Raw genomic sequence first — 25,080 nt, 5'->3', positions numbered from 1 at the left:
GTTTAACAGGACAGGTTCCACACAGAACAGGCCTCATCATGGTCGACCAAAGAAGTTGAGTGCACATGCTCAGCGTCATATCCAGAGGTTGTCTTTGGGAAATAGACGTATGAGTGCTGCCAGCATTGCTGCAGAGTTTCACGGGGTGGGGGGTTAGCCTGTCAGTGCTCAGACCATACGCCTCACACTGCATCAAATTGGTCTGCATGGCTGTCGTCCCAGAAGGAAGCCTCTTCTAAAGATGATGCACAAGAAAGCCCACAAACAGTTTGCTGAAGACAAGCAGACTAAGGACATGGATTACTGGAACCATGTCCTGTGGTCTGATGAGACCAAGATAAACTTATTTGGTTCAGATGGTGTCAAGCATGTGTGACGGCAACCAGGTGAGGAGTACAAAGACAAGCGTGTCTTGCCTGCAGTCAAGCATGGTGGTGGGAGTGTCATGGTCTGGGGCTGCATGAGTGCTGCCGGCACTGGGGAGCTACAGTTCACTGAGGGAACGATGAATGCCAACATGTACTGTGACATACTGAAGCAGAGCATGATCAGTATGCAGTATTCCAGCATGATAACGACCCCAAACACACCTCCAAAATGACCACTGCCTTGCTAAAGAAGCTGAGGGTGCAGGTGAAAGACTGGCCAAGCATGTCTCCAGACCTAAACCCTATTGAGCTTATGTGGGGCATCCTCTAACGGAAAGTGGAGGAGCACAAGGTGTCTAACATCCACCAGCTCCGTGATGTTGTCATGGAGGAGTGGAAGAGGGCTCCAGTGGCAACCTGTGAAGCTCTGGTGAACTCCATGCCCAAGAGGGTTAATGGCTGTGTGTTGAGTTATTTTGAGGGGACCGCAAATTTACACTGTTACACAAGCTGTACACTCACTACTTTACATTGTAGCTAAGTGTCATTTCTTCAGTGCTGCCACATGAAAAGATATAATCAAATATTTACAAAAATGTGAGGGGTGTACTCACTTTTGTGAGACACTGTGTGTATGTTTTTATATATATATAAAACTTGTTTGGGTAAAAAAATATTTAAAATGTAGTTAACTGTTATGCTGCAAGTTTAAATTCAAGTTTTGGCATGGAACCTTGGTTACAGCCACTGAGCCTTACGTTTTAAAGGCTTGAGGACTGGTGCCGTCACAGATTAAAGATGATTTCAAGACTGTGTCTGACTACAGATTTCAAAGTTTCAGACAATCCTGTAATCATCCTACTGGAGTAAATTTAAGGTGAAAGTGGAATTTAGCTGTGATTAACATTAGAGAACTGTAAGCCATGGTGATCATGGTGGCTCAGTCACTCATGTGTTCAGACTGAATAAACACAGGGCAAAAGAAACATCTAACAGCGGCTTAGTGGGTACGACAGTCCAGATATAGCAGCAAAGCTGTTCTTAAGCAGAATTTCATGTGTCTGTTGATGACCAGAAAGTACTATTTACCCTTTTAAAATGATCACTTTAACTTTGTGTAGCAGATTATATCGTGGTGTGAAGTGTTGAGACCACACAGACGGAACACAGTGCTTTTTAAAATTCTCTACAAACTCCATAGAGCTATTTTTCCCCTCTTGTCCTATGGGTCAAAGACAAAAAAAAAATGTCTCACACATACACTGCCATACAGTATAAGAGAAGTATTTAATATTAAAATAATAATTTAAAATAATATATTACATATTAATAAAGAGAACATTTTTCACTCATGGGTATAAAAATGTGAAAATTCATCAATAAAATGAAACAATAAAAACAGGTTTTATAAATAAAATTCACATCCTTACATGAACTACATTTTGGCCGTTATAAAAGTAACAGTAAAATTCTTCTTAGTGTTTTTGAACATATTCAGTTAGTACAGATACAAATGCCACATCCTTAATAGTGCTGTACATTTATAAGTGTTATTAAAAAGGTGTTATGTATTACAGGTATTATACACTCACCACCCACTTTATTAAGAACAACAAATGGGCTCTATAATTAGAAAGACCATATCAGCTTCCATTCCGGTCAGCCAGGAACAGGAACCTGAGGCTACACAAACTAGACGGTTGACTGGAAAAAGACCAGGCAATGTTTTTTTTTTTTTTTTCAACCTTCAGATGTCCAGTTTCATTGAACTTATTCAATTCATTGTAATTGATGGACATTGTCCCAAAACAGCTTTTCAGAAATATATAAATTCAGAATATAGATTTTAAATGTGTGAATATATCCCTAATGAGCAAGCCAGAGGTGACGGTGGCAAGGAAAAACTCTGAGACAATATGAGGAAGAAACATTGAGAGAAACCACAATCAAAAGGGAACCTGGGTGACACCACATAGTGCACTTTATAAATAAAAATAAATAGGTTCTGCATGATTTTTTTTTCCCACTGCACTGTTGCTACATAATTGCATGAATTAAAGTATCTGGAGTCACCACCTGGTTCAGTCAGTTTATGAGGTTAATACTGACAAATTAACGTTCATGTTTGTTCATCCTGTTCTCGTGGTTGTTCTTTGGCACAGACTGAGAAACAGCAGAGTCAACAGCGGGCCGAATGGGAGCACCATGAGGAGAGGAGGAAGATCAGGAGGGCTGCTGGTCACCTTCACACTCGAGGACGAGGCAGAGGAAGAGGCAGAGGAAGAGGCAGGGGACGATTCTGAACGCTGCCTCCAACCTCCCGCTATAGTCACTTGTATGCATTCAGGCTTTACACGCTGCCTCAAAATAACTTTGTCCTACTGCTACAAGGACAGGCAAGTGTACTGTAAACTCTGCTTTTAATGTGGGTTTCATGGAATGCAAAAGAAAGACCATATGGTCAGTGAGAGAAGCTGGGGATAATTCTTTTTAATGTTTGGGTGTGTGTACATATCTGGACGTATGTGTGTGTGTGTGTGTGTATTTCTCTGTGCTACACTCCCCTATTGTGTCGCACGGTGTCTGAAGCAGCAGGACATTGTTAAAGAAACCTTTCATCTACAGCTGAGTGTGTGTATTTGCTGTTTTATTTTATTTTTTATTTAATCTGTATTCTGATCTCAATGCACCAGGTCCTAAAACTTTGTATCGAAATTAATTTTAGAAACGTCTTCCACTTTTTTTTCTCTCTAATTATTTCTTTAAAATTTCCCTTTTGAGAATTAGTTTGACATTGTCTCAAGCCTGCTCAGGATTAGCTGCTTTATGAAAGCTGCTACTTTGTTGTCAGCTATTACTACATTAAGCAACCTTTTCAAGATGAACAACTGTAACAGGACACTTGTTTACCTACTCACTGCTGTATTCTGTTCAACAATAGCCTATGATTAAAAGTGTCAAGCTTTAGAAATACTACAATGAATGTGAGGCATGAAGCTACCAGGCAAGCCCATAATGTGAAGTAAAGTACATTACAGGATGGTTAACTGTTGCAGTTTGAACTGTGTTCCAAGTTGGTTTTCAAGATGAATCAGTATTAAAACACTTGATCAGCATAACATGCGTATAATAAGCATATTTCTACATATTTCTAACTGCAAGTTAAGACACACAAAAAAGTAAATACAATTACAAAATCCATAAAAACCTGGAAGCTCTGAATCCAGTTAATATCTGATCCTCCTCACCTGTAGCAGAGGTGAAGAGATGAAGTTTGTGTGTAGTGTATACACCAGTCTATAGTGAAATATAAAGATTATGAATTGAAATATAGGCCTTCTGATGTCGAAACGCAATCAGTGATTCAGCAATTACTTCCTGTGTGTGTGTGTACATGGAAAGAAACTGCAAAATTTGGTTGGTTTCAGTTGTATTTACATTACTTTTACAACGCAGATATACGACACATTTGCGCTGAGTTATGGCAGAGACTCGGCTTGGCTAGTTAGAGATCTATGATGTGAAAAGCATAATGGTGTTGATGGTGGTATTTGCATGAATGTGGAAGCTTTGAAAGCTGATCTGTTTGAGAAGATTGTACAGATGAGGAAGTGAGAGAGCTGGACAGACTTGAGGATTAAACCACTGCTGCATCACTCTCTTTAGGTAGAGACTGGCACCATTATCGGCAAGTGGTCGAATGGCAGTATGGGTAAGCCGAGAGAAAAGAAACTAACTTGTTCATGATTTAAGTCAACTCCTAAAAACTTTTCCACAATTCAAGATCACATATTGATTCATGGGTGATTTTTCCATTAAGAATGGATTTCTTCAACGTTTCTCCAAAAAAAAACAACATTTAAACCCTAGCCTACTTCTCTCTGCATATGCATATCAACTCACAAAAGCACAGTTGTTTGGAAAAGGTCACCATGGTCCTCTCAGGCATGCTTTGGGATAAGTCACAAGCTGGGTATGATGGTAGGGAGACAGAAGAAAATAGGTCACTGTTTCATAGGCAAATATACTGGGCACATTTTGAAAGACAGCTTTCCAAAAAAAATAAAAAATCTACCAAAGCTGAGGTTACATTCTAACGATTATAACTAGTAGTGAATTCACTGTGACTACAGAGTTTAAAAGGTAATCTTTTAGTTAGAATGCAATATGTAGTTGAATTGGCTTTGGTTGCTAATGACCAGTTCAGCTTGTGCAACTGACTAAGCACGCCAGTGCACATTTTTGTGGTTTTCCACTCTAAAGCACTTAACTCAGCTCATGAAGGGTCTGATTACCTGATTTATTATAAGATGCCAAATTCTTTAATTTCCTGTGTGTGCAGCTTCATTATTTGCTCTGGTTGGTATTTGGTTCAGGGGCTTGGCTATAGAGAAGAAGTGAGGCATCTAGGCATTTAAAAAAAAAAAAAATTTAGCCTTGCCTGCATTTCTGTAGGTCCTGAGCACAAGACAAAAGGGCTCTGCTTTCACAGAGTAATCCATCCTGACACTCACTTCAACACAGCCATAAAACGCACCCTTCCCACTCACTGCCTTGTCTGGGAGTGTGTGAGGTCCATTCAGGGATTTCAGAGCTGGGCTCAGTTTCTTTGAATACTCCAAAGGCAAATGGAATGGGGAGAGTGTGAATGCTGGGAAAAGAGCAGCAGGCCCCTTTTATCACCACGTGACAGGAATGAGAGCGCAAGGTCAACGGTGTCATACTACATGGGAAAGTGTGGGTCTCCCAGTACCGGTCACCTCTGATTTAAGATGTTTCATTTCTGTCCAACACACAAATCAGTGCTAGAGTCAACTCCGCAATTACTGGCTTATTTATTTTGAGCTTAGAAGTAGAGATGCTGTACCATCTTATTTTAACACTGGGTTTCCCCGAAATATAAAAGTTTTCTTAGGTAGTGCAGTTTTGTTCTGCAAAACTGGTTTCAAAATTACAGTATTAATTTGCTGAAGCCGATGTTGTAGAAGCTAACAGCTCTGAGTCTCTTTAAATAAACAAAAACAAAGAACACACAAAGAACACACAAACATTCTGGACCACACCTCAAGATCCTGAACCACTCCTCCATGCACAATATTACCAATACAAAGTCCTTTTGTTTTGTTTTTTTGTTGTTGTTTTTTAATAAACATCTGTGCATGTTCTCTACCCGATTCAATTCAGAGAATACGTTTTCAAATCCTAAGACTGACTTTTTGGTGTTGGGATAAACATTTTCATTTATTCTACATATACTTTATGGCTGTCAGTAATTTTGCCACCTATTTAGGTTTTTTCTTTTTTCCATCGGGATGCAGCCTGACGCAAAGTGTAGTTACTGTTACCACCCCAGACTTGATTATTTTCCATCAGCAGCACATCATCCAGTGCCAATGATTGCAATTTATAATCTATTTACGAATGATGCTTTTTAATCGTTAGCTCATTTCCACTTGCATTACAGCAACTATAAACAGTCGTTCCCTCACAAAGAAACCACAAAAAAAACTCCAACCTGAAGACTTTTCTGTTGCAGAAAAGTTACTGACTTCAGTGCCAACACTGAAGACTCCTTCCTTACTATTAGCGTTAGATTATATGGAAAGTCCACCATATAAGTTCCTGTGTAAGCTGTTACAATAGAAATTTATAATAGTATTAATATAAACTGGAACTAATGTCAGAGCTGCTTTTATAGAACAGAAAATCAGCAGTGCTATAGAATAAAAACATGAATTTACTTGTTGAAATACAACCCCAATTCCAAAAAAGTTGGGACACTGTGTAAAATGTAAATAAAAACAGAACACAATGATTTGTAAATCTCATAAACCCATATGTTATTTACAGTAGAACATAGAAAACATATCAAAATGATTAAACTGAGTAAATGTGCCATTTTAAGAAAAAAATAAGGTCATTTTGACTTTGATGACTGTAACACATCTCAAAAAAGGTGGGTCAGGGTGACAAAAGGCTGGAAGAGCAAGTGTTACTAAAAAGAAACAGCTGGAGGTTAATTGGCAACAGGTCAGTAACATGATTGGGCTTTACTTTTGAATATTATTGTGATTTGCAAATCATTGCATTCCGTTTTTACTTAACTTTTACACGGCGTCCCACCTTTTTTGGAATTGGGGTTGTATACTGTATGCTGTTTATATTGCTGTGAGTAAAAGGTGCCTCAGTCTAGGAAAACTCTATTCTATTTTTCTTTTTTCTCTGCCTTTAATTCCCTCATCTGTCTCTCCTAAGTTGTCCCCTTTGATCTTATACTGATCTGCTTTTCGTGTCTGTCTTTTTCTGGCAAAGAGAGAGAGCAGAGAAATGTGCTGACTCGGGCAGTGTTGGCTGGAGAAAGTCATTTGAGTGTCCTATCTATCTGCTACACAGCTTAAATTGTCAATCCTTCCAACAGGTAGCAATCCTAAAAAAAATAAATAATAATAATAAAAAAAATTTAAAACTCCTGAATGAGATCTGAAAAACTACCAGCTGCTTAATAATTTCACAGAAACTTTTTGTTGTACACTAAAGATTTTATAAGTCTATAAAGCTATCCCAGGCTCAGGGCTGCGGTTTGTGACCCCAAATGTGGTCAGTGTTTTCCTAATGCAGTCACACAACCCTTGTTTCCTAATGAGTTGCACATGAACTCTTAAGATTACATGTCAACTAAAAATATCTACTTTGGGCAAATTTCTGTTGATCGCATTAAGTCATAGAAACTTAGTCATAAAAAGATCTCTTGCAACAAAAATAAAAAGCAAATAAGTATCCAGACGCAATACTGGAGAATCTTTATGAACTGATATTGTCTAATTATATGGAAAAAACAACTTGCAAATAGGTTATTAATATGGGTAGCATATTTTATTTATTGACTTCTTCCATCTTTGTAGTTGAATCCATTGTGATCTCTGTAGCTGGCCTCATTTCTCAGATAACTTTACGTTAATGAAAATAATTTTATTTGTATACATCATTTAAACTGCATAATATTATCAACACTGTTAGATGTGAAGTCATGAATACAGTAACGTCTATATGCTTGATTTCATATCACCACTTTGGTACATCACATTTCATCTGCTGCATTTTTTTATTTTTTTTTTTTTGCATTTAATTTACAAACTTGTGCATAGGATGAATGCTATTCCAAAACTAGTATTTCACAAAACTATGTAAAATAGTTTTCGATCATGTAAACCTGGTACATCATAAGAGCTCAGTATAGTCCTTGACGTTGTTTTTCTGCTTGGTTCCTAGTTTAATTGCAGTTGCTTTCTCGTGTCCTAACATGACTGTGTAATGGTAGATGACACCAGCTAATGGCACACCTGTATACTCCTCTGAGGTGTGTTGGAATTTAAATAATGTAGTGGAGGCAGGGAGGAACAGAATCTAGCATAGAAGACTTGCCACATTGAAGCACAGCCTACGTATGCGATAGGGTGGAGGACGTGAACAAAGAAATTCAATTTTAGACCTTGAAGTATACAAACGAAAAGTGGAGCATGTCAAAACCAATCATAGAAATATTCACACAACACAAATATGAATGCCATCAAAATAATTCATGGTGTCTCTTTAAGCTTCTCATCTTAAGTTTCAATTCCACTCTTCACTGCATCCTAATCTAAATGGAACTTTAGATCGTCCAAGGCCAGAATTAATGTGTGTCTGCAAAACCCGTGTTTTTATAATAATAATAATTATATTATAATCTTCAGTGAGGTCCAAGATTTACTTTATATTGAAATTACTACTTTGTATTCAATTATTTCGTTATTCTAAGTAAATTCTTTTTTAAACAAAAAAAAATGTAATCAATATTTTGGTCTATTTTCACTTTGTTTAAAGGTTGCCTACATTACCCACAATACTGTACCAGTGGGAATTCATCTACCTAACGAGTGTCATGCTGCAGTGCTTTAGTCTGCCCATCTCTCTCACCTAGTCATCTACGCAAAAAGATCAGCTTCCAAAGTTTCAACTTTCATTCTAATACCACGGTCACTGCCATTGAGTTAGTCATCGATAACCAGTAGAATGCTAACTAGCCGAGTTGAGTCTCTGCCGTAACTCAGGCCCTATTCACACCTGGTATTAACATGCGTCCTCTGTGATCCAGTCGTGAACAGACCTATGTGGAGGTGTGAACAGTGTTCAATGCACCTTGGAAACGCATTGTGATCCGATGGTTCAAACCACCTTCGGAGTTTGTCTGGGATGCGTATGAGCACATGACATTTGTAGTGTGAACACAAAAGCGACCCAATTTGTCCCAGACAGCAATGACTAATCTCATCCCCATTCAGTTATAATTTCTTTAGCAGATCATACAGGTACATGAGATAAGATTTGTGAGAAATTTCTATCTGAAAACAAACACAGTGGAAGACTGACATGATGGATATGTGCGACACCCTCACCCCAAATGGGATGCCTGTCCATTGCAGGGCACCATGTACACACACTTACACACTTAAAATCATTCCTAGGGACAATCTAGCATAGCCAGTGCACCTACTTGCATGTTTTATGGGGGTAGAAGGAAACCAGGGAATCCAGAGGAAACCCATGTGAACACCGGGAGAATACACAAAATTCCACACAGACATATCCTGAGCTCAGGATCAAACCTTGGGGACCCTGAAGCTGTGAGACAGAAATGTTACCAACTGTGTTATCCTTAACTGAATTTTTTTTCTACGATTAAATCATAGTACAATTAAATCAATTTACTTGATTTACTGTTACAATTTAAAAAGTAAAATATTCAACACATGTGAGCAATGTCTGAGCCCTCTATAGTCTAGGGACAAGCATCAGCTGTGTGTTCAATGTCTTGGCACAGATTATCTCAGAGATCTCATCCCCATCTCTGTTGGTTCAAACATTCCATGCACAGAATGACAATGCTGACTCAGCAAGCTCACTTAGAATATCTAGACTCCAGTGTCCAGACAGACATTATCAGGGCAGCACCGCTCAGCAAGGCTACTGATAAGGGATGAAGCCCAGAGCAAAAGGCTTCAACAAATCAGCGTCTCTCTCAAAACAGATGGAGGGCTTAGTATCAGATCTGGCTCATCTAAAAGTACGTGTGTTGTAAATTCACAGCGATCAGCAGAGTCCTAAAGAAATCTATGATCGACTCCTCGACCACGCAGGAATCGTTGGACAAATAACCAAACACTGCAGGCATCTTTGGCAACGTCTGAGCGTGAATTGTAATTAATGTCTACCAGGTTGCAAGCCAAGAAAAAAAAAGATTAGAAACATAGCTGATATCAGAATGGCAATGTGGCCCATGGGGCCTGAACACAGAGGAACGACGTTCAGTGGCAAAAAAAAGTTTGTTCAGGTAACTTTGGAATTTGCTTTTCCACAGTGTAACAATTACATTAAGAGTGTTAAAGCGGTCATTAATTAATAAAGCGGTCATCAGCATGGTGGATGATGAACAAGTCAGATGGGCCATCAGGTCAGTCTTCAATGCTTGTATCTCCTCTTTGGTGGTTTCACTGGACAAGTAAAACTAGTGCATATTCCACTGTGACAAACATGTTTGAGATATAGGATATAGGTATAGGATGCACAGGCATGTTTGCAGTCATGTGGTACGGCACTTGGGCCAAGACACTGGGTGGCAGCTTGCTGCCATAGTGATGCTGAGTCAACACCAATTATGGTTGGTTTAATTGAAACTTCCTAAGGGATGCTAGGCAACCCTATGAATTTTAGCAATTGTGCCAGGGTCCTTCTTTGGGCCTGTGGCCAAAGAAACCCTAGAGAGGAGAATATAATGTCAGAGTCTAGAGACAAACAAAAACTTTTGGAGCAGCGGCAGCGCTCCTTGAAGTCACAGAGTCCCAGCCCTTTAGCAGATTGGCCATACGGGTTCTGCCAGTCCTGAGCAGTATATAGACAGGACCTCACATAGTTTGTCTTTAAACAAACTAAATTATCTAAATTCTGCTACAGCCTATAGGTAATGATCAACATAATGTGTAATGTACATATCAAACTACAGTGCCTCCAGAAGGTATGCCGGATCTGTGAATATGCTGATGACATTGTTGAGGTCTGTGCAGGTTATCCGATTTCAGTCAGTGAGCTCTGGAACCCCTTCAGTGCCGGACACAGGCAGATTTAAAATGAACACAGGTGTACCCTTTTAACCCTCTGGATTTTTTCCTCATGACAGTGGAAACAACTTAAAATATTCAGTCATACAGATAAGTGTAAGACATCATTAGAAACGACTTTTATTTGTGCACACTCACAATAACAACAAAACCTTGTGCTTTTGTAAAACGAAAATAAACAGGTTGCGCCTTCAGTTGTCTCGTTCTCTGCGAGAATCTTTCTGAAACACGTCACAAAAATGAACTGAGCGAATACTTCTCACAGACATGAAATGTCTACTTTTAAATAAAACCATTTACACTGCAATATAATCTGTAGGAAACTAAAAGAGCTGCACAGATTCTGGTGGCTCAGCTAATTAACATTAACGTACTGAGGCGATCTATGCAAAATGGTAAACGTCTGCAGCAATCCCTTAAAAAGCATCACGTTATCATCATCAGATTCATTCGCACGATCGAACGCAGCAGCACAATCGAAAATCAGAAAGAGTAAGTACACATTCACCCACTATTTTACAGATGTTAGTTCAATTTTGTTTAGATACTTAGTGATAATACAATATGTATATGTGCCTGTGTGGCTTTACAAAAATTGTTTTGTTGTTGTTACACATGCACAATTTTAGAATTAGTGATTGGTAATGTTAATATAATATAGTTTAGTTTTTGTTGTCATCAGCATGCTGATTGCCTACCAGTTATGCATGTGCTGAACGGTAGTGAAGGTCTAAAGTTTTTAAGTAAAGTCTTTATGTAAAGAAAATGTATAGCCAGATTACTTCTTTTAACTTGATTTTGTAAATTAGCTACAAACAATTTATTCAATCATTAAGTTTCCTCACATTCATTCTTCTAGTTCGTACATTCACATTACTCAATGATAGGCCCAGGTGAGGGGTCTTTGTCTCCTCAGGTGTGAATGACATCAATATTCATGAGAATTCACACCACCTTGCATACAGCCTTTCTGACACTCAAAGTGTCTTACAAAAGTTAAATGACTATATTGTTTTGTATGAATGAGTCATGCATGTATGAATCATTTTGTAGCAAAAACTCTAGGCTACAGATCCAGTTCTCAAAAGTCATGTGAACAAATGTTTAGTATGTGTTATATGGCCTTATTTCAGTGACTTAAAATGAGTTTTTCAAAAACCATGCATAAACATTATTTTCTCAAAAATACAAACATGTACATACATGTTGCTCACATATTATTGTACCCCGTTTGTGCTGAAAACAGTGTAATCAGACTTTAGCCGTTAATGTTTATAAGCAACTGAAAAAAACACAAATTACAAGGCATGTCAAAACTTCTCCAGGGCCCAAAACACCGCTGAACCCCAGAGGGTTGAACATTTAGTCCCATCCAAACATATTGGAACAGTAATGCAAATTCTATTGTTTCCGCTATACAATGGCTATACAAAGATTTTTTTATATATATAAACCTGTGTTTTGTTTGTAATTGTTTGATATCCATGAGAGCAGAGTATTTTTGTGAATTTTTTTAACAAAAGATCAAAAGGTTGAACAATAAAGACAATTTTCCACAGCCTTCTTTGCTCATATTTACCAAGGGTGCCAATATTAGTTTTACTGTAGCTCCTGAACCAAGAGCATTTTTTTCATTAGTTAGCTAGTCAGCTAACATTACCATTCTTTACATACTGTTGATTATTGAGGTGGTGTTCACTTCAGCATAGCTCACTTGGTTAGTTAACATAAGAACTGAATAGAAACTTTACAGATTATTCATTGATAATTGTAAACATCAGAAAAGTATTTTGTAAAGTAATTACTGAAGTAGTTTTTCACCATATGATCTAGTTACTCTTATTTGAGTATTGTCCTTGATGGCTATTTTTATTTATTTTAATTACAGGTATTTACCACAGCAGTGGTATGCTTTCTTTTACATTTCATAAACTGTTAATTGCAAAAGTTTTGGAAACATATTCATGTTGAAATAAACAAAATCACTGTTTAAAGAGGAGCTTTGCTGTTAAACACATTTCCAGATTTAGAATGGACACTGGAGGAGTCTGTGAAATACGTTTCCTGAATATCTTTACATCAGTCCATGTAAATTATGAAGTTATTAGGCTAAACGGCAGTAGGGGCAGATCTTTCTTATTGTATATTTAGACAGCCACACGGAAGGGCACTATCCTATATAACATACACTTTGTAAGGAATAAATCACTTTGGGAAAATAATCCAAATAAGGATAGTAACAACTCTCTGCTTTTTCACATCATATATCACACCAATTCGTCAGGGATTATTTATCAATAACAGCACTTCCCCTATCATTTTTTAAAATCCCTTTTACACCACATTTTGTTTTGTTAAATAAGGTTTTATCCATCGTTCACCATACAAGTGCTTGTGTAAGCTGTTGACATTAATTAACATATATATATAAAAAATCAATATGAATAAATCATTAATTAATATCAGTAAAACGTTAAGAGCATTAATATAAACCTGTCATTTGAATTACAGCTGGCATTACTGTCAGCTGCTGTTATAGACAATTAACACCTTCTGAATAATCAGACATGAGAATTAAACACTGTTGTGGTACACAACAACACAACGCACGTTTATCTCAAACCTTGTAACTTTTCATTTGTAAAATGTGGCAGTAGAAGCTCAGGTGCAATTCTCTGCAAGTTTGTTAGTTTGAGAGTTAAAATCCCAACACTACAGAGTTCGTGATCAGGGCAGTTAACAGTCAACTGCTCATTTCTAAGCTTGGAATTGTTACAGATATTGGACACAAACTACTAAATAGAGTTGAGGCCAAAAGTTTACATACACCTAAGTTAAACACATTCAAACTCATTTTTCACAACTCCATACAATTCAAATCGGTTTTTCCTGTTTTAAATCAATTAGGGTATCTACTATTAAGAGGTGTCAATTCAAAATAATACTCAAAATACCTATTCATTTGCGCTTTTATTCATTATATCAGATTATTGGTGGGCCAAATGATTACATATGCCTTGTTAGTATTTGGTGGTATTGCCTTTTTATTGAACCTGAATTAAATGCTTGGGGTAGCCTTCCACAAGCTTCTTACAATGCTTTGCTATTTTGCCCACTGTTCTTTATACAACTAGTGTAATTCACATATTGTTTTTCAGTTCAGTCCTCAAATTTATCTATGGGATTTAGGTCAGGGCTTTGTTATGGCCACAGTACTTTCTCAATGTCTTGTCTTTAAGCCATTTTGTTACAAGCTTGGATGTATACTTCATTATCAGCTGATCACTGTTTTGTTGAAAGACCCAGTTGTAACCAAGTTTATTTATTTATTTATTTTAAAAATTTTTGGCTCCTTAGGAGGAAACAAACTCCTAAGTTGTTTTTTTTTGTGTGTGTGTGTGGAAGTCTTGGCTGAATTGCTTGGATTTTCCCATGGTATCACGGTATCAAATGTCTAAAAGGTAGGCCCTTTTACAGCCAGAGGAGCCAATTAACTCCTAATTATGACAGTTGTCCAATAGGAAGCTTCTACACACCATTACATCAATTTCTGGACTCTTCCAAACTGTTTAAAGAGACAGTCAACATGGTATATGTTAACCTCTGACCCTCTGGAATTCTGATATACAGTGGATATAAAGCCTATACACTCCTGTTATATGTTTGTGAGGTTGAAATTCCATCATCCTATTAGCCCCCTAACTATCACAGACTGATGATGGTATTGCCTATGGCTTTATACTGAAGACATTTGGGTTTGAGATCAATGATGAATACGAGACGATAGATCAGAATTTCAGCTCTCTTTTCTTGATATTTACATCTAGATGTGTTAAACAACTTAGAACATGGCACCTTTGGTTGCAGACCATCCAATTTTCAGGTGAGCAAAACTATAGAAACAGATATTTAATTTAAATTTAGGATTAACACTTAATATTAAATTGCATATCCCTTGCTTGCAATAACTGCATCAGGCTGGCCACCCGCTGATGTCATTAAACTGTTTTTCCAGGCTTGTATTGCAGCTTCTTTCAGTTGTTGATTGTTTTGAACTCTCCTCTTTAGAATTGAAATGCATGCTCAGTTGGGTTAAGATCTGGTGATTTACTTGACTAAAACCTTCCACTTTTTTCCCCCGATGAAGTCCTTTGTTGTTTTGGCATCATGTTTTAGGTCATTGTCTTGCTGTAGGATGGAAAGTTCCTCCCAATTAAATTGGAAGCCCTTTTCTGTAAAGTGGCAGACATAATGTTTCTGTAGACTTCTGAATTTATTCTGCTGCTACCATCAATATGGTATATATTATTGTAAGTTACATCATCAATAAAGATTGACCAATGAGCTGAAATTATAACCCATAAAATGAAAAAAAAAATCTGAAACATTTTAGGGGAGAAATAAAAACTTACAATAAGCAGGTTGAATAAGTATGCATACCCTTTTATAATTGATGATGTGGTTGTGTTCAGAACCCTTCTAAAGAGTATTCCTTTGGCTCAGTCACACTGACCTTTCCTGCAGTTTCTTAGTTATAGTCTTGGTTCATCTGTAACAACCTGGATGAGTCTTCTATGTGGTCTTAGAAGAATTTTGGTAGGCCAATTCTGGGAAGATTCACTGCTGTTCCAAATTCACCATTTGGTGATAATGGCTCTCAGTGAGATTCGCTGGAGTCCCAGAGCCTTAGAAATGGCTTTGTAAGCCTTTCCAGACACTTATTTCAATCACTTTCTTTCCCAATATGACTCTGTTCCCATCTTGATTGTAAAACAAAACGTGATTGGTTGGAGCAAGAACGTGCTACGATTAGTCAGTGCAATGTGGCGGTTAGCCAATTGATTTGAGTAGACGGTGGGCAGAGTGCGTGCATCAATCCACAAACGCACAGGACATGATCCACAAACGAATGCAGGGCAGAGTTGTGTTTGTGACAAACATTTGTAAAAAATAAATAAATAAATAAATAAATTAGCAAATCTCGTTTTATGTATTTGTCAATTTAATTTATTTTTGTGCAACTACTAATATTTGTGGATCTCATTCAATGCATTTGTGAATTTGTTAAATTTTTGTATCATAATCTATTTATTTAGAATTATGAAACAATTCTAACCCCATATTTTGGATTGGTTTGTCATTATGTAATTGAACGTCAGTACAGAAATGTAAGTACAGCCTGTAATTTTATATCTTCAGTAAACAGAGGCGAGATCAATCAGGGTTTACAGGAAAATACGTTGAAACACTCATCTCTTATTGGCTGACAGTTTCTCAATTCTGCCAAATGCTAGCTCACACTGTCAGTGTGAGGAAAAAATGGATATATGCCGATTTTTTTTTAAAACCAGTAAAGGGGTTGAAACAAACAGAAACATCCTCTGATGCTGAGCAGGAAAACAAGGTATGTAAACGTCTATATGAGTTCCAGTTTATGTGAACATGATATGAGCAGAGAATAAGGAAAGATAATGTATTTTGCATGGCATTGTAGTAGCTATAGACCCATACAATGTTGTGCCTTAGTTGTGCCTTAGTTGTGCCTCCCTTTTGCTAGTGACACCAAACTAGCCTAGTTAGAAAAGTTTTATATTTTATCGGTCTGGTAGTCCTACTAACAGTGACAACATCTGAGGCAAGTTTTATGATAAATCCAACTTTTTCTGGGCGCACGGTGGCTTAGTGGTTAGCACGTTCGCCTCACACCCGTCAGGGCCCTGTGTGTGCGGCGTTTGCATGTTCTCCCCGTGCTGCGGGGGTTTCCTCCGGGTACTCCGGTTTCCAGTTTCCCAGTCCAAAGACATGCATGGTATGCTTATTGGCGTGTCTAAAGTGTCTGTAGTGTGTGAGTGTGTGTGTGATTGTGCCCTGCGATGGATTGACACCCTGTCCAGGGTGTCCCCGCCTTGTGCCCGATGCTCCCTGGGATTGGCTCCAGGTTCCCCTGCAACCCTGAGGAAGGAGTAAGTGGTAGAAGATGGATGGATCCAACTTTTTCTGATCATGGTCATACATTTACATGTACTAAAATTACTGAAAGAACTATGAGTTTCACTTTGTAGTGTATTTTTGTAGGTTTGACAGGTTTTTGAAAGGAATGTGAAAGTAAAGTAATTAATAATTAAGTAATAATCTGAACACTGCTCACAAGGCAGGCAAACCGCTCAACCTTATCCTCACATGTAAATGCGTTGGTTACTCAGTAGTTAAAATGTTGAACTACTGATCGGAAGTTTGTGAGTTCAAATCCCAGCACTGCCAACCTGTCACTGCTGGGCCCTTGAGCAAGGCCCTTAACCCTCAACTGCTCAGTTGTATAAATGAGAAATGTAAGTCATTCTGGAAAAGGGTGTCCGCCGAATGCCGTAAAACGCAACTGTAAACTGTGCCACAAAATATTATTACCCCTCTCCACACCTCGGACTATTTCTTTATCCAGTTTTCTATTTCTCTCCCCTCAAAGCAAATGGTATAACTCAAACTATCCAACTGACCTAACCAATTACCAAACTCTTCTCTTCTCTTTTAACCACAGTATCACTATAGCTAAAGCCCAGGGATACAAACAGGTAAAGAAAAAAAAAAGGTGAAAACATCATGTGGATAGAGAAATCCTGCGACAACTAGAGGGGTCTGGGGCATGCTCCACATGGAATTAAAAAAAAAAAAATAAAAAAAAAAGACATTTCCTTTGAGCTGCAGTGAGTAGTCCAAGGAGAACTTGTGCTGTTGTCATGGTCACGCACGAGACGCGTTTTCTTTACTTTTATTGTCTTTTATTGTTTTCTATCTTTTATCTACACATTGTTTTAACATATTGTTGCAACATTTTACCAAAATCAAGGTTGAATACATTTGGCCAAAATCTCATGTTATAAAAGATTAAGTGCTATGCACAGACTATTTAAGACAACATTGGCTGATCAGACGGCAATGCTAAGCTAAACTGCAAACTGTTCGCCCTCGCACTCTCTTCACCGTTCCCACATCTCAGACCTCAAATACATAAAATACTACCCTTTATAGACATAGATTTTAAAGTAAAGTGTAAAGAAAACACTGAACTTATTGAAACAAACAGTTCTTTATTTACCCTTGTTAGATCACAGTTTACATTCAGCTCTGCTGTGTGGGGAAAAAAATAACACGATCAGGCTGACCAACTCCCCCAAACACTTTCTCATCAGATCTACATGAATGTCGTAGGTGACCTATTTTGATCTCAAAAAGGTGAATTTTCACCGAAAGGTGAGGACTTTGCATCTGTGAAAGCCGCTTACTACCAAGAGAAGATTGGCAGCCCTCCTAACACCCGTACTCTCTTCACAACCATTTCCTCTCTTCTCTGTCCCCCTCCTTCCCATTCCACTACGTCCATGACTGCAGATGACTTCGTCACTTTCTTTTCCAACAAGTTTACATCAAGCAGGAACCAATTCTCCACCATAGACGCCCATATAGAGGCTCCTCTTGCATACAACTCTCAACTGGATCTGAATCTCAGCAACTCACAACTGGGGTTCCCCAGGGGTCAGTTCTGGGTCCACTGAACTTTTCTATTTATACTATATCTATGAGGCCTGTGATTGAGTTATGTGGCTTCTCATATCACTGCTATGCTGATGATACTTGGCGTTATTTGTCCTTCCCACCTGAAGATCCATCCATCTCAACCTTCCTGTCTGACATCTCAAATGGATGAAAGAATGCCACCTTAAGCTTAACTTTGCTTCTGGTCATCCTTGGGTGCCCCTCAATCAACCACAACCTCACCGTACAGCTAGGCTCAACGACAGGATAACCAACCAGGATAGCCAGAAACCTTTCAATGGCCACTTCACCTTTACAGACCACATGTCAGAAACTGCACGGTCCTGTAGGTTCATTCTGTATAACATCAAGAGAATCAGACCCTATCTCACTGATCAAGCCACACAGCTACTAGTCCAGGCTCGTGTTAAAGATGGTGGTGCGGTAGCATGCAGCGGCCGCTTCAGGTTTACTAATATGGTGCATGTTATGTGTAGCCTACACCAATGTACATTGGAAGCACTGGTGTACATTTCTGCCACTGCCAAATTCTGCTGAACATTGGAGAAAGCTAAGGAGGAATAAACGATGGACTGTGAGATGAGCTATGCAACCTTGGGCTACTACGTGAACCAGGCCCTGTGACTACGGTATTGCCTGATCCGTTGGCCGGAAGAGAGGGCGCCGGAAATGGTATGCAAGGCAGTGGAAGTGCAGAAAGCGAGCTGTTATGGTTTCAAGCTACTGTTCGTTGCTGGTGGAGTTTATGAGTGTGAAATGCTGACCATATTATCTGCCCAGACAGTTTACCATCATGCTCATTGTAGGGGTGTACATTCCACCCGGCGCTAATGCTAAGGAAGCGCTAAGTGAACTCTCGGGGTTATCAGTAACTTACAGACAGCACACCCCAACAGATTTTATATTGTCACTGGAGATTTTAACGACACAAATCTGAAATCACTGCTACCACACGTGCAAAGCAGAAACCATGGATGACTGCTGATGTGTGCTCACTGTTGAAAACCTGAGGCTCTGCCTTCAGGTCTGATGACAAAGCAGCCCTCCACACAGCAAGGGCCAATCTGTCCTGGGTTATCAGAGAAGCAAAGCGCAACTACGCAGAAAGAATCCAGTCATTTCATAAACACCAAAGACACAAGATGTATGTGGCAAGGCATTCAGGCCATCACAGACTACAAAGCTACACCACTTGTCTGTGATGATGATGATACCTCGCTCCCAGATGCCCTGAAGGATTATTACCCACGGTTCGAAGCACAGAACAACAGAGTCAACCCACGGAAAGCTGCAGTTCCTGACAACATGCCTGGCCGGGTGCTCGGGGAATGTGCTGACCTGCTTGCAGATATCCTTAAAAAGACATCTTCAACATTTCCCTGAGCCAAGCAGTTGCTTCAAGACGACCACAATCATCCCTGTGTCGAAGAAATCATCTGTGTCCTGCCTGAATGACTACTGGCCTGGCCCACACCTATCATCATGAAGTGCTTCGAGCGGCTAATCATGAAACACAAACAGTAAATTAACTAAATTAATTGTGTACGTCCAATCAAGCTGAAATTTAGCGTACTGCATCATTCTGCTAATCTGCAAGTGTATTTTGAATGAGGACTCTGTTACTTCAAAAACATTGCTGTTGTCAGCCAATCGGTTTTCAGCAGGCATTTCACGATTATTATTTAGCCATCATCATAAACCCTGATAAGTATGTTCATCTATAGCTGGGGTGTCCAATCTTATCTGGAAAGGGCCGGTGTGGGTGCAGGTTTTCATTCCAACCAAGCAGGAGCCACACCTTATTCCACCTGTTTAATTTGATTTTGGCTTTCACTAGACTCAGGAGTGGCTCCTGCTTGTTTGGAATGAACCTGCACCCACACCGGCCCCTTCCAGATAAGATTGGACACCCCTGATCTATAGTCTCTTTATTGTTGTGTAACTTGCCAAAAACTGGCCACCGGGGTTGATATTTGTGAAGGGTGCATAAACCCTGGAAATCTTCCGCTTGCAGTTATATTTTAACTGATATTTTCTCTGAAGTCTATCAAATCACTCACTTTTTGAATTGAATTTAATTTGTAGTAACTATTCAGTAAGAGATCAATTGTTGACTTCAAATGATAAACTGGGAAAATTACCCATTTTATAAAGAGCAATGCCATGGTTATCATCAGAACAGACTATGCAAAATGATCAGAGTGCAGCCATCGTTCAATATGGCAGAGATAGCCTGCTTGTCATGAACAGAAGAATAATGATACTTCACTTTCTACAGTTTTGTCTGCAACTGGAACCTAATTTATGACCATGAGTTCATTCGGCAACTTTGAAATTACCCTCCTAGAGGAAGGGTTCTGTGCAAAGGACATTGTTGAGCAGAAGATCACCTCATCAGTGAGTCCTCCCCCCCAATCACTTTTTATTTTTCTTTAGTGATATTTATTTATTTTAGTTTAGTGGTAATGTGTATAGCATGCTACTGTCAATCTTTTGTTTTTGATGATGTCTTTGTTTTCCCTTTAGATTGACAAGGATGCTTTCTATGTGGCAGACCTGGGGGATATCTTTAAGAAGCACCTTAGATGGGTGCATGCCTTGCCTCGTGTCAAGCCTTTCTATGCTGTGGAATGCAATGATAGCGGGGCTATTGTACAGACACTGGCAACACCGGGAGCAGGCTTTGACTGCACAAGCCAGGCTTGTGAATTACTTGTCTGAAAATACATTGCTTTGAACAGAATTACACAGTGTTCCAGTAGGTGTAGCAGTAGTAGAAGTTGTACTTATCTGTGTCTCCCTTTAGACCGAGATCCAGCTTGTGCAGTCTCTGGGAGTGGAGCCCAGTAGGATCATTTACGCCAACCCCTGCAAGCAAGCGTCGCAGATCAAGTATGCTTCTGCACATGGGGTGCAAATGTTGACCTTTGATAGTGAAGTGGAACTAATGAAGGTTGCTTGTAGCCATGACAATGCCAAGTGAGTAGCTTTCTGTATTTGAAGTTACAGTTATGTGTTGACATGACAAAAATGGAAGAATATTAAAGTCCATCTAACCATGATTTGTACAGTGGATATAAAAAGTCTACACACCCCTGTTAAAATGCCAGTTCTGTTTCATTCCTACTGACCGCCAGAGGCAGTGTAAAACTATTGGATTATCGCAGCGCCAGCCATATAGGTCAAGAGAATATACCAACAAAGTCACGTAGTGATGTATACTGAGCCCTGGGGGTTATAAGCCACAGTAGCTCAGCACTCTGCCTCTTTCACTTTCTTACCTGGTTGAGATATATTCACGTTGTCAAGTGCAGTGAGATATCATCCTCACAAGCTGTGTCAGCGCGCATCTATTCCACTTCACCAGATTTGGAGTATTTTAGCAGCATTTTGGTGAGTTTATATTGTTTGCATCGGTAATACTCTGTGCCTCTCTGTGCAGTCCGGAGGCTGGTGTTTTCTGCATTATAACGCAGAAATAAGGCTGCAACAGGCTGCTTTATTTCTGGAGCACGACTCGCCCCGATGCATCAGCCATAGATGCTATTCGACATGTTCCGAAGAAGGACGGTGGTTTCCACCCAAATGTCGATTTTAGGCCTCTGACAAATTAGTGGTTTTTGTGATGTAATGAAAAAAATTCACTTTTATTGTGAAATTGCAACATATAAATATCAAGTCACAAGCATCAGGAAGTGTTTTTTGTTTGGTTTTTTTCTTGGGGGGGTTGCCAAAAAACTTCCAATGCCCAGTTTGTGTGCCATCCCTTTTTTAACTGAGAATGTGGCAGTGTTCAGAATCAACCAATCACTTTCAAAGTCATTTTAAATACTAATATTAGGACACACCTGCCATCAATTAAAGTGACTGATTACCCCCGCAAATAAAGTACAGCTGTTCCTATAGGATTTTCCTGACATCTTTTTGGTAACATCTAATTGGAAAGTCATGGAACACAAAGAACTTGCAAAGCAGGTACGTGATCTCTTTGTTGAAAAATATCAATGAGGAGAGGGTTACAAAAATTTTCTAATCATTGGATATATCATGGAACACTGTTGGAAGACAATAAAATCAACATGTGGAGAAAATATGGCACAACAGTGACACCTCTAAGAATAGGACGTCCCTCTAAAATTGATAAGAAGAAGAAACTGATCAGGGAATCTACCAAGAGGCCAGAAGCAGCATTGAAATACTTGCAACAATTTGACAGAGTTGGAATGCTTTTGCAAGGAAGAATGGCAAAATATTGCTAATTCAAGATGTGCCAAACAAGATTAAATGCTGTGATAAGATTTAAATGTGCTTCAACTAGATAGTATTAGTTTAGGGGTGTGCACATGTATGCAAACTGTTTATTGTAATAATAATAATAATAATAATAATAATAATAATAATTCCTAAAATGATGATTGTTTTTCCACTTTAATTAATAGGTTAAAATTTCCCAATAAAAAGATACAAAACTTTGACATGATTTATCTTGGTTTTATTTTTATTTTTTTTACATCACAAAACCTGCCATTTTAAAGGGGTTTGTAAACTTTTTACATTCACTGTATATCTATGCAGACTAGTGCTGCGTATAGCTACAGATGACTCTAAGGCAATGTGCAGAATGAGTGTGAAGTTTGGAGCCACGCTGAAAAGCAGCAGGCTGCTTCTGGAGCGGGCAAAGGAGCTGGGCCTGGCCATCATTTCTCATTTCGTCAGCTTTCATGTCGGCAGCAGCTGCACTGACCCAGCAACATACATCCAAGCCATTGCAGATGCACGATACATGTTTGACATGGGGGTGAGTGGTCACATGCTGTGAATTTGTTTGTCTGATGATGTAAAGTGCCCCTTCATCACTGTTGCGTTAAAGGACTCAGATCATGATTTTTAAACATTTTTAAATGTTAATTACGTTTATTGCTTTATTTTATTGGAATATGTTAACATACTTTAATGTTCAAAAAATGCATTTTGTGTCATATACTGTAAATTATTGAAGTACCTCTATTCCCAGGCTGCCTGAAATGCTCTGATTTCACCGAAGCCCCTCCTTCCAAAAAGCCCACAGTGCTCTGATTGGCCAGCTGACCTGCTGCGTTGAGATTGGCCAAAAGCCTTGCATGTGTTGGAAAAGTAATGCCCCTTAGCGTTAGCCTTAACCTCCAAGGTTTCTAAAGCAATAGCCTGTTTCACACCGCACGCTGTAGCAGAACAGAGCGTTTTTTTTCGCCGTGCATGTTAATGAATGAGTGCTTTTACACCGGACATGAGCAGCACTGAAGCGGGAGTTTCGGCATCGGCTATTTTTTATACATACGTTGTACCAGCCTGGGTTCAGGAAGCTTTCCTCTGTAAAATGCACTGTGCACAAGTAAACGTTTGGGTTGTACTGCTTAGGAACAGTGTTATAAATAAACAGCAACCACTGATTTCGGCCATTTTCGGAAGGCTAAACAAAGAGATTTTTGCTTTCACAACGAAACACACAACGTCTCCACGATATGGCGCTTGAATTCACTGAAGCCTCACCTCCTTTCTTTGCGCCTGACTTTGGGCGGGATTATGCTGATTGTGCGCACCGTGACGTAGAGAAATTACAGAAGTAATATCTGGACTTCGAACAATGCATTTTGGGCAGGTCTAGAGCAGTGTTCCCTGTTACACAGAATAAATCACTTTGAAGGGAAAATATGATTTTTGGGACTTTGCAGATCTTCAGACTTGGTACCGAAGTATCGGTTCTCGTGACATCCCTAGACCCATTTAGTAAATTGAAAATTACATCTTCCCTCAGGCTGAGTTGGGCTACAATATGACCCTGTTGGATATAGGCGGTGGCTTCCCTGGCTCTGATGATTTCAAGCTGAAGTTTGAAGAGGTTAGCTTACTACTTACATTTATTTCTTAAGATGGGTTAAGATTTCAATGAGAAATTTTAACTTGATGCCAAAAATGTCATTCTGATTCACTTAGATTACTGCTGTGATCAACCTTGCACTGGATAAGCACTTTCCTGTAGACTGTGGTGTGAGGATAATTGCTGAGCCTGGCCAATTCTATGCAGCTTCTGCATATACGCTAGCTGTCAATATTATTGCTAAAAAAGTCAACATGAAGGAGCAGTCTGGCTCTGATACAAATGAAGATGATGGGACCAGTGACAGAACTCTAATGTACTATGTCAACGATAGCATCTTTGGATCTTTTCAAGACACAGTTTTTGGTTATGAATATCCAACACCCATTGTGCACAAGGTATGGAGATAAACTTGTATGTTTGGTTAGCTCTATTAAGCCTTATTAATATGTCCTGTGCCAATATATTTACATATCATTGCACAGATTATTACATTTTACTATTTGGTTTTGCTCTGTAGAAACCCAAGCCTGATGAGCGCATGTACCCCTGTAGTATTTGGGGTCATACCTGTAATGGCCTGGACCGCATTGTGGAGCTGTGTACCCTGCCTGACCGGCAGGTTGGAGACTGGCTGCTGTTTGAAAACATGGGTGCTTACACTGTGGCTGTCTCGTCCACCTTTAACGGCTTCCAAAAACCAGACATCCATTACGTCATGTCCAGATCAGCTTGGTAAGTTCAAATTTTCCTCTGGTGCTTCTAGTTACACTGAACTTATTCCTGCTGAATCCATCTGTGAAGTCTGATAAAGTGATGAATTCTTGTTTATCATGTATTAGGCAATGTATGCAACAGATCCACGCCCAGGAAATGCCAGCTCTGGTGGAGAAGCAGAGCCCTGGAAACATGCCAAGCAACTGAAAATGTGGAAGCACCCTGGAGCTTCCTGCTTAGTCCTGCTTAGTCCAGGTGCTTTAAAGCGTCGTGAAACACTAAACTACATTTTCTGAGATTTTAACAGAGGTGTTCTTATTGCAAATCATAAAAGATACTCTTAGCATCCGTAAATTTTAATTGTAGGAGAAAACATTTCATTTTTAACATTTTTTCCACTGTTTTCATCTTCCGGGTTTAAAATCTTGTCCTA

General features: G+C 39.1%; 2 protein-coding genes across 3 annotated transcripts in view; both read left to right on the top strand.

The window, feature by feature from the left end:
• Positions 1-5,449, top strand: part of nol10 (nucleolar protein 10) — a 27,693-nt gene extending 22,244 nt beyond the window's left edge. Inside the window, exon 21 of the mRNA XM_053632513.1 lies at positions 2,531-5,449. Coding sequence (XP_053488488.1) covers positions 2,531-2,671 — 141 coding nt within the window. The 3' untranslated portion in view covers positions 2,672-5,449. The remainder of the gene's footprint in view (positions 1-2,530) is intronic.
• Positions 2,676-25,080, top strand: LOC128612386 (ornithine decarboxylase-like). Of its 2 annotated transcripts, XM_053632514.1 has the most exons (9): positions 2,676-2,764; positions 20,352-20,470; positions 20,600-20,773; positions 20,880-21,052; positions 22,649-22,871; positions 23,868-23,951; positions 24,047-24,328; positions 24,451-24,665; positions 24,773-25,080. In XM_053632514.1, exons 2-9 carry the CDS (start codon positions 20,378-20,380, stop codon positions 24,852-24,854), a joined length of 1,326 nt encoding a protein of 441 aa, XP_053488489.1. In that variant the 5' UTR covers positions 2,676-2,764; positions 20,352-20,377; the 3' UTR covers positions 24,855-25,080. The 2 variants fall into 2 exon arrangements, with proteins under 2 accessions (XP_053488489.1, XP_053488490.1); XM_053632515.1 differs by lacking the exons at positions 2,676-2,764; positions 20,352-20,470 and having other exon boundaries at positions 20,716-20,777.

This window comes from Ictalurus furcatus, chromosome 9, assembly GCF_023375685.1.
Source record: "Ictalurus furcatus strain D&B chromosome 9, Billie_1.0, whole genome shotgun sequence".
NCBI lineage: Eukaryota > Metazoa > Chordata > Actinopteri > Siluriformes > Ictaluridae > Ictalurus > Ictalurus furcatus.
This window is presented reverse-complemented; position numbering and strand designations above follow the sequence as displayed.